Source organism: Lagopus leucura, unplaced genomic scaffold (genome assembly GCF_019238085.1).
Source record: "Lagopus leucura isolate 7727_CA_CO unplaced genomic scaffold, USGS_WTPT01 Super-Scaffold_797, whole genome shotgun sequence".
Taxonomy (NCBI): domain Eukaryota; kingdom Metazoa; phylum Chordata; class Aves; order Galliformes; family Phasianidae; genus Lagopus; species Lagopus leucura.
The window spans coordinates 4636276-4646419 of NW_024962259.1; the positions used below are offsets into that span (position 1 = coordinate 4636276).

General features: G+C 51.7%; 1 protein-coding gene across 1 annotated transcript; it reads left to right on the forward strand.

The window, feature by feature from the left end:
- Window positions 1-2427: 2427 nt before the first annotated feature.
- OTOP3 (otopetrin 3) lies at window positions 2428-8614 on the forward strand. The gene is made up of 7 exons (XM_042865221.1): window positions 2428-2556; window positions 2788-3197; window positions 4090-4226; window positions 4788-4846; window positions 5414-5532; window positions 5707-6635; window positions 7319-8614. The coding sequence occupies exons 2-7, from the start codon at window positions 2810-2812 to the stop codon at window positions 7487-7489; spliced, it is 1803 nt and encodes a 600-aa protein (XP_042721155.1). The 5' UTR covers window positions 2428-2556; window positions 2788-2809; the 3' UTR covers window positions 7490-8614.
- The last annotated feature ends 1530 nt before the right edge of the window (window positions 8615-10144 follow it).

Genomic DNA, 10144 nt, shown 5'->3' on the forward strand with positions numbered 1-10144 from the left:
AAGCCAGAAGACACGCTAGGCTTTGAAGTGCAGCTCCTCTTTGTAGCCCTGACGCACAGCCCCGTTGGAGAAAACCGCAGGGACACTCCCAGCCCTGGTGTTTTCCTTCAGGCCCTTCTTTAATGGAAGAACCTCTGATTTCACCCAGTCTTCCTCACCCCAGGATACAGACTCCTGGCTTCCATTTCCCAGCTCAGTTTAATTTAGGCTGATGAGTACTGAAAAACAGCCAGATTTGCAAATGCCCCACACGCGAGTCATCGGCTTTGCTCAACAGAGAGCCCAGCAAATAGCTCTTGGGAGATCCCTGTTCGCTACAGAGCCCCCAGCTGGGGTCACAAAAGCAGCCAGCAGCCCAGGACAGCCCGATGGTGCTCAGGGAGCGGCGGAGCAGCGCTTCCTTGCTCCTCCCAGCGGGATGGAGCTGCTGATGCTTTGGGGCATCTCCCCGTGGGGAGTCCCAAAATCCTCTCAGATGACAGCATCCCAGCTCTGCCCCACGAGCCGAGGGTTGGGTTGGACATTAAACACCACCGCTTTACCAGCACAGCTGAGGCACAGCTGACGGCTGCTCCGTCACCTGTGGGCGTTCTCACCTAGAAGAAGTGGGCCCCTTTTGCTCTTGTTTTCCATCCCTTTCGTCACATCCCGACGCACGATAACCCGTGCTCCCCCACCCACTCCACCCGCTGTTGGGTTCTTGGAAGCTTTTCCCAGCTCTCGCCTCCCAGCTCACATGTTTGGCAGCTGCAGGAAGCAAGGTGCTGCTGGGGGCTCATCCCGGGACACAGACAGCCCCTCCTCACATCAGGCCAGGCTCACTCAGAAATGTCAATCTGCTGTTTTGAGCCGCACAACCAGAGCAATCAGCTCACCACAAATCCCAACCAGAAATCAATGCGACATGAGAGGGAACAGTGACAGCACAGCTCGGACCCAGAGCATTCCCAACGCATGGCTGAGCCCAGGGGGTTTGCACATGAGCATCTGGAATCAACATTTACAGCTCAGAGCCATCCCCCAAAGCAGCCACCTCTCTGCCAAAAATCCTCAAGTTGATGCAGTCCCCACACTTTGGCTGGACCACAAACTTTGTCTTTTGGAGCAGTTGGGGTACCTGTGCCATGGGTAAACACACAAAGAAGTGGTACACCAGAGATAAACCTTCAGAACTACCTGGAAACAAAGGAGCGGGGACCACGAGTGGATGTTAGCCAAAGTTAAGTGCTCCCATCTCTGTAGCCCAGAACAAGCTCACATCACAAGATTAGCCTTGAATTTGCTGAAGCCATGGCACGAATTAGTCACAGTGGCTTGTGGTTTTACCAGTTGGCACATCCTGTGCCAAGGCTGCTGGCATGGGGCAACTCAGCAGGTGCATAAAGGAGCCGTTTCCCATTGGCTGCCCTTGTCAGAGACGAGAGCGTCTTGCTGACTAATTAATGTAATGACAATAATAGACCCAAAGTAAACAAGGTGGAAAAAGAAAATCAATGGTCTCGGAGCAGAGGCCGCACTGAGCGGGGAGCAGCGCTGCCGGCACCTCAGCCCGGCAGGAGAGGCACAGAGCATCGCAGCAGCACGGCTGGAGGTAAGGACAGCCGGCTGCTCACAGCGGCACACGGGTCAGGGCACGGGGCCTCAGCGAGCAGCTGCTGTGCACAGCGCCGCCCGGGCACTGGGACCTCCGCGGTGCGCTTCCTTCTGGTTCTCCTGCCCCTAAAGCAGGGTAGGAGAGGGGAGAGCCATTGCTTCTGTGCTAGTGTGAGAGCTAAACAGGAGGAGAGCCTGGGCGGCAAAGAGGGAAGGGTTTAGGGTCCATCTCCGTTAGAAGTGCACTGAACCCTGCGGACCAAAGGCAAACAGCATCTCGGTGTGTGTGTGAAAGAAGTGAGAAACATTTAAAGGGAAATTTAAAGAAGAGGGAAATTTAAATCCCTTCTCAGACAGCTTCTGCATCAAAGCCCCATGACAACTGTACACAGTTCCCACCCCAACGCATCCCCAGTGCTTTCAGCACAGCTGCAGCCCCAAGCAAAAGCAGCTCCCATACCCTGACCCCATGGGGAAGCAGCTCTGCCCCACCGCTGCTCACAGCCAGAGATCGCTCTGCCATGGGCAAATCTGGCGAGGTCTTTCCCAGCACTGCACAGAACAGCTTCCAGGCTGTGGCCATTTATCTGAGCCAGCCCCTCAAAATGCTCTGGATCAGCTCATGGCTCTGTGCTTTTCGCTCTGTGCTTCAAGGAGAAAAAGAAAGAAAACCAAACGTTAACTCTGCTCTATTCTCAGCCCCTGGGAAGCCAGGCTGGGTCTTTTCCTCGCAGCTTGGATAAACTTACAAATACTCTTTATTCCCCTCGTCAGCTCTGTCACGATTTCTGCAGCCATATAAGGAGCCTGTAAGCACAAGGAGGAGGTTGTCCCCACCAGTCAGAACCAAACAGCTCTGAATTCTAAAGTAGGTCTGAGTTTGCTCTTCATTCCCATCTATAACTCTTGGAGCAACAGAGAGGAGGAAACCTGAACGTGGGGCTGTGTGTGGAAGTGTGAAAGGTGAGGATGGGAAACTTGGCACCTCTGATCCCAGCAACTCCCAGTGCTGGTGGGGCAGTCATCAAATACCTCTTTTAACACCTGTGTTTATTGACATCTTTTGGCAATGTGACCTTCTTCCCACTACTCTACGACTCTGTCCCTCAAACCTGGGCTAAACCCTGATCTATTTTCCCCGCTCACTCAACTCTCTCTATAACCTTCCTTCCCCTTTAACCCCTCTCTCTGCAGGTGACACACAGGGAGCCCAGCCATGCCAGGCAACAAAGCCTCCAAGCAAAAGCCTTGCCACCACTGCAACAGCAGGTTGGCCTCAGCCCCTCCAGGCACCTCCACAATCCACTATGAGAAGTCGTGGCTGTACCGGCACTGCTCCCTGCAGCAGAGGGACAGACAGGCTCAGAAATCAGGGCAGCTGTTCTCAGGGCTGCTGGCCCTGAACGTAGTGTTTCTGGGCAGTGCTTTCATCAGCAGCATGATTTTCAACCATGTGGCCATCACGCTGGCGGACGTCTGGATCCTGCTGTCCATCCTCAAGGTCTTGTGCCTGTGCTGGATTATCTACTACCTGCTGGGCACCAGCCGGCAGCCGCACGCTGTGCTCTACCGGGACACCCATGCCGGGCCAGTGTGGATTAGGGGTAAACCCTGCTTTAGTTCATCATCCCATGCCTTTCCCTTTCTTCCCAGCTCTTGGAAAATACAGAAGTTCTTTCCTTGCCACTAAGAGCATGGAGCCACAGGAGATGGAGTCAGGGCTTTTCCAGGGCACAGCTTGAGCCACAGGGAGGAAGCAGAGCAGCCAGGAGAGCCCTGAACTCAGCTGTCCTCCATCCTCCTGAGCAACCCCACACTGCAGTCCCTTCTCAAAGCACAGCCTCAGCTCAGCATCCGAGCACAGCAGCCCTGCGCTGCTCTCCTTTCACAGAGCAGCATGGCGGGAGGTTTCTGCTCTCTGAGTCACATCCCAGAGTGACATTGGCTTCCCTGGGAGCTTTCTCACACTTTGCGGGATGCCACTTTTCTAAACAACGCTGCCTCTATTAGGAAGATTCTAACTAGTGCAAGCCTTCATAATTAAGTGTGGAGAAGTGAAGGGAAGAAAGCTGAAAGCTGCCTAAAGACCTTGTGCAGATAGTCAGAGAGAAAAGGGGGGAGCAGCAGAAGGGTCCCAACCTCTGCAGGGCGGTGCTGCAGAGCCCCAGCCTCACATTCTCCCCAGGGTATTCAGGAGGTAGAAACCAATCACCTGCCACCCTCTTACCTCCATCACTCCAGAGCGCACAGAAAAGGCTGAAAACTCCATTCCCACCTGCTGTCCAAGCATTCCCAGAGGAAATATCTTGTGCTGTCCCAGCACCTTAAGCCAGGCTCAGCAGCCAGGCTGCCCTTCCTCCCCTTGTCTCAAAATCAGGAGGCCTCCAATCAGACAGCAGCCCTGCTCAGAACCAGGAGTCCTCACTCCCCATCCACACTTGGATGCTCCACAAACTCATCTCTGTTTATTCACTTCTGCTTTTGCTGTTTGCCCAGGGTCGCTGCTGCTGTTTGGCACTTTCAGCATCCTCCTGAACGTCTTTCAGATCGGCTTCAGCGTCATTCAAATCAACTGCAAATCCAAAGTGGAAATCGTGTTCCCCAGCATTGAAATCCTGTTTGTTGCCACGCAGGTAATGCACATTCTCCCTTCCTAGCAGCTCACACATTCTCTGTTCTGTTGCTGGGGTGAGGGAAGTGAGGACGCTCAGGAAAGTGAGAGCAAGCGGGGTGTTCTCATAGGCATTGAAGTAGCAAATACCATTTCAAATGACACCACGTGCACACCTGATATACCAGATTGAGAGACAAAAACGATTTGGAAAGATGTCACCTGGTACTAAGTGACATACTGCAGGACCCAGGTGTTCGGTTTACAGCAACAAAATAGGGAAACCAAAGAGGAAACATCCCAGGAATATCTTTGCACCTGCCTCGCTGCACGCAAATACATCCCCAGCAAAACCCTTTGTGTTCAGGAGCATCTCACAGGCAGAATTCCCACCCTCCTTTGCCATGGGTGCAAGCACAGGCATGCTGGAGCCACGTGAGGATGGCAGCACTTGTTCCAGCACTGCCCAGGCACACACACAGCTCCTGCCAGGCGGCCACATGGCTCTGCACTGCCCATCCCTGCCCCCGCATGCAGCACTGCCAGCTGCACCCCTCACACTGTACTTGTCATTGATCTGCAGGCGTTTTTCTTATGGCATCACTCTAAGGACTGCATTCAAGTTCAGCACAACCTCACCAGGTATGAGAAGGGGGGGGGGGGGGGGGGAAAGAATCTTCCTGCTTCTCTAAAGAAGCTCTTTCTCTCTGCTTGTTATCCTCCTCATCTCTGCTAGACCCTCACCTGCCCTCACCCAGAGGGCACAAACAAGACCTGGGCTACGATCAGAGCAGACCCATCCTCCTTCCATCCACTCCAGCTCTCCCCTTCGGTTTGCACTCACACCCCCATCTGCTACAAAGCTCATTCCTCTCTCGTTCCCAAACACCGTCCCACTGCTCATGAAATGACTCCTCCATGGGGTTGGCTGCCCTGCTCCCATCACCGGGAGTCCCCCCACCTTCCTTCCCACAGCTGCATCCAGGCCCAAGCTGGTGTCACTAGCGAGCTTGCTCTGCTCCTCCACAAATGGGAAAGCCATACACTACTGCCCACGCACAGTGCAGAGCCAAAAGCACGACGTTTGTGCACATCCTTACACGTGAAAGCAAGGAGCAAAGGGCGGCACTGCAGTGCATGTGCTCACACAGTCCGGTCATAAACCATCACCACAGACAGGGCTATAAAAGCACCTTTCTGCTCTTCCAGATGCGGGCTGATGCTGACCATCGCCACCAACCTTCTGCTCTGGCTGCTGGCGGTGACCAATGACTCCATCCACATGGAGATCGAGTCTCAGCTGCGAGAGGTGGAGCAGCGCCTGGCAGGCAAGGCTCCTTTCCCCACATCCCTGCTCGTGTTCAGCTGACGCGGCGAGCACAGCAGCCCTCAGTCGCAGTGATTCAGACAGCACAAGCAGCTCCTCAGAATTCTGAGGCTCCCCCATTATCGGATGTTGACCATCTTCCTCCTAATAGCTGCCTTCCTCTCCTTACATCCAGGCAATGAGACGGACTCGTGTGCGTGCCCAAACACCACCACCTGCAAAGTCTTCCAGAAGGGATACATCCTGCTCTATCCCTTCAACACCGAGTACTGCCTCATCTGCTGCTCTGTGCTGTACGTCATGTGGAAGAACGTGGGGCGACGCATCAGCCACCACCACATTGCTCATGTCAAGCCCAAATTCAAGCTCCAGGGAGTGGTCTTCGGGCCACTGCTGGGTGCTGCCGCCGTAATCATTGGGATCTGCGTCTTCATGATGTACCAGATCCAGGCCACAGGCTCAGCTCCCAATTACCAGGTCTTCGTGTTGTATTATTCCTACTACATTGTGCTCCTGCCCCTGATGTGCGTGGTTGCAATTATTGGGACAATCATCCACACCTTGGAAAAAAGGGAGCTGGACACACTGAAGAACCCAACCCGCAGCCTGGATGTGGTGCTGCTGATGGGAGCAGCCCTCGGCCAGATTGCCATGTCCTACTTCTCCATTGTTGCCATTGTGGCCACCAACCCCAGGGACATGCTGAACAGCCTCATCCTGTCCCATTCCGTCCTCCTCATCTTTCAGTATATCACCCAAAACATCTTCATTATCGACGGGCTCCAACGGCAGCCATTCGTAGCAGCAGAGGCCCAGCACACAACACATGCTGGGCAGCTTTCCGCAGTCCCAGAGCTGCCTGGTGAAGGGGTGACAACACCGAGCAGTGATCAGGAGCACTCACAGACCTCTCCCAGCAAGGAGGAAGAAGTGAGCGAAGAGCACAGCCGTGAAGCCCACGAGCAGAGGCGAGTGAGCGTGCTGGAGCTCGGGCAGGAGTTCCGGAGAGTTTCCCTGTCCTACATCCACACCTACTCTCACCTGAGTTGGAAGAGGAAAGCATTAAAGGAGATCTCGTTCTTCTTGGTTCTTTGCAACATCATAGTAAGTACTGCTTTCTTTGCCACACCACAGCTTTGCTAACTTGCGATACCAAGACAGATGTGCATCTTTCTTTTGGGCCGCCATTGTGAACAGGAAAGTTTTGCCCACTAGGATTCCTCTTTCTAGGGAGTTGAGACAAGGCTGCTGCTTCATTAATGCTCCATTCCCAGAACTTCAGGCTCCCTCTTTTACCTCAAACATGGCAAGGCTTCCTGGGAATGGGAAGGAGGCAGCCAATACATCCTTAAAAGCCAGGGAGTTGTCAGATTCACTAATGGTGCTTCATGAAACAGCTGGGGAAACATGAGGTACCAGCAGTGAGCCCTCTTAATCAAGTCTCCAGCATTGGAACTCACCCAATAAAGCAAACTTCGGAATCTTCAATAAACATCAATTTTCACTGCAGCTTTAAGAAAGGGAAAGCAATTGGCCAAGTGAAATTGCGTGGAAAGACGAAGCTGCCTGGGGCAGAGTGAGCTTAGTGTTCGGGTCCCAAGAATTTAACAGCGTTAGACTTGTAGCAAGGAGTCAGCAGTGTAACTCTCCTCTTCTTCCCACACAATGAAACCCCTCCGCTGCTCTTGCGATATTCCTACAATTCCTTGCGCCAGCACTGAGATGACAGTGCAAGTTTGCCACCCCCTGACGTGTGCGATGTTGTTTTGTTTTCCTTGCCTCTTTAGCTGTGGATCATGCCCACGTTTGGGGCTCACCCCGTGTTTGAGAACGGGCTGCAGAAGTCATTTTACGGCTACTCCACCTGGTTTGCCATTGTGAACTTCGGCCTCCCACTGAGCGTCTTCTACCGCATGCACTCCGTCGGGGGGCTCCTGGAGGTGTACGTCTCAGCCTGAGCCAACGGAGGCTGCGGCGAGATGGGACTGGGCAAAGATGCAGTAAGCAGCTGCTATGCACGTGAAAGTTTTCAGCCTTTTCTCTCCAGCTTCTGTTTTGACTTTTCCTTGCACAACATCTCCATGAGCTTCCAAAGAAAAGGAGGTGGTTTTGTGTTGCTGCTTTTTTTCTCCATAGAGAACAGAATGAAAACTCATTAACAAGCTGCATTACTGCTGTACAGAAACATGCTGGTACTTCTCAGCACCTGCCAGTGGATGCTGTATGCTAAAAAGTGGGATTTTTATCTGGGAGATTTCAGTAGCAGCTGATAAAAGAATGCAAGAGCAGCAAGGGCTGACCTACACTGCATGTAAGTTCAAAATGCAGTGAAGGACCACCACAGCCTCACCACTGCCTGCCAACCACAGCACAGAAAGCTTGCACCCCGCAGCACAGAAAGGCCCTAGCAGCACCAGGCACTCCAGCAGCACACCCACACTCATTCACAAATGAACCAAATGTACACTTTGTACATGCAGCATCCAAATGGATCGTGATGCTGGTAGTCGCTGCGATGGCCAGCAGAGGTTAATTCTGTTTGCTCCCGGTGCTGACATCCAGCATACCAACTTGTGCTAATCTCGTAGGACTCTGCTGCCCTGCAACACCACACTCCTGCAGCTCTCAGTACTGAAGAGCAGGACAGGTCCGCAGGTTTGCACCATTTCAGTGCACTTTTTCCCACTACTGAAAATGGAAGCAATAACATTACTTTGCCTCGATGAAAATGAACACTATTTCCCCTTTCAGGCGCTCATGGTCTCAAGTAAGGAGTGCCACAGAAGTGCAATGGCTGATCTTTACTTGATGCTACTTACAATGCTCTCACCTCTGCACTAGCAAAGGTCCCATCCTCATGTGCAGAGCCAGTTCAAGAAAGACCCACTGCACCCACTGCCAAGCCTCCTCCACACCAACACTTATCCCCACAGCTGCTTTGCACATCCACAAGCATTTCACAAGGTCCACACAGAGGATTACAGTTACGTGGTGTCTGACCAACAGCTGTATGCACTCCACAGAAGATGCCTGCTTGAAAAGCACTTAGGAGAGCAACGGGGCTTAAATTCTGCAGGTCTTAAATACAGACTCTGATGAATGAAAATAAAGACAGATTGAGAACTTATGTGTGTCTGGTGAAATCTCTTCTCTGTTCTTCATTCACCAAAGAGCAGCCTCAAAAAAACAACAGAGCGTTCAGAGGTCAGACAAGATTTAAGGGCAGGCCCTTGTTTACAGTCAATCTATTTTTTTGCCATCGAGATCTTTCATAACCTTCACCCACAGCCAAAGTAGCAGTGCAAAATGCATCCACATTATTACTTCAGATTGCCTGTAAATCAGTCCCAGAAACAGTGTGGGTTTAGGATCAGAGCTATGGGCATTTTTGGCAACATTATTTTCACCCTACTCAAGAACTACAGAACTACAAACTCCTGCCCACATTATGCTGCCCTCCTGATAACTCAGCTTTCGGGCAGTGAAAAAACTCTCCGAAACTAAAAGTGAGAACGACCTCATGAGCATGAACTTTGCCCACTGACTTAGGCCTGTGTCAACAGAAATATGGCATGAGAAATAACAGCTGGATAAATTAGGCTCCAGTAAAGTTAATTATTATTCTCATTCCAATTTGTACCTACAGGAGATGCATGCCAAGGTCCGCCCCCTACAAATGACACAAAAAAAGTCTCAAACCCACTCCCTAGTTTTTGACAGCATGAGGACAAGGAATGATTTACTTCATGAGAAAACTCACAGCCTGGATTTTTTTTTTTTTTTAATGACACAATAGCTAAAACTCTGTTCAAGTTACTGAGCCTCCATCAAGCCCAGTGGCTTGGGAGGTTTCCCTCTGAGACATAATATTAAGTCCCATAACTGCTACAAACAGGCACAGACTGAAGAAGATGCTGGTGAACGGGACGAACTTCCTGAACACATGAAGAGCAATGAAGCCCCCCTCCAACTTGTACCAAAGGCCCCGTAGGTCAGACGGAGTGCTCTATGTCCTTTCCTAACAACACCCAGTTCTAGCACTGCAGATATAGGTAAGAAGCCTACAAGAGACAACAGCAAAAACCCTCGTCCAGGCCAAAGAGAAAATCCAAGGTTTCAGCCTTTCACTTCAGAGGGTGAAAGTTCAGGCTCTTCACAACTCACGCTCTGGTCTGCATTGTGTCTATTATCCAGGAGGGGGTAAAACCATGAATGCAAAGTTTGCAAACAGCCGCTGTAGCCATCATTTGTCATTTGTCAACTGCAAGCACCCTCCAGAGCTACCCCAGGCCCAGGGCACTGCCTTACAGGTCTCAGCAGCACAAAGATCCCAGCACACAGTTCACCAACTCAGGAACCTCCATCCTGTTCGATCCAGTTCCTTTTCTGTACCTTTCAAGGCTGTTACCTTTGGTGACGTCTCATGCTGTAAGCACAGAAATGGACGAAAGTGCACAGTTCAGGCTCATGTTTCACAGCCTGATCTTCACCTGTGAAGTAGAAATTCCATGCGCTGCAGAGGAAGCCAGCACGTGGTCCCATAGCAGCACAGCTACTCAAGCAACAGATAAGCAATGTTACAAACCTCTCTGTGGAAAAAAATAAGCCATATA

Excerpts from the sequence above, each read along its gene's own strand:
- OTOP3 (XM_042865221.1), top strand. The coding sequence starts at position 2,810 with ATGCCAGGCAACAAAGCCTCCAAGCAAAAGCCTTGCCACCACTGCAAC. Across the intron at positions 4,847-5,413 it reads GTTCAGCACAACCTCACCAG|ATGCGGGCTGATGCTGACCA; the intron begins GTATGAGAAGGG and ends CTGCTCTTCCAG. Across the intron at positions 5,533-5,706 it reads GGTGGAGCAGCGCCTGGCAG|GCAATGAGACGGACTCGTGT; the intron begins GCAAGGCTCCTT and ends CCTTACATCCAG.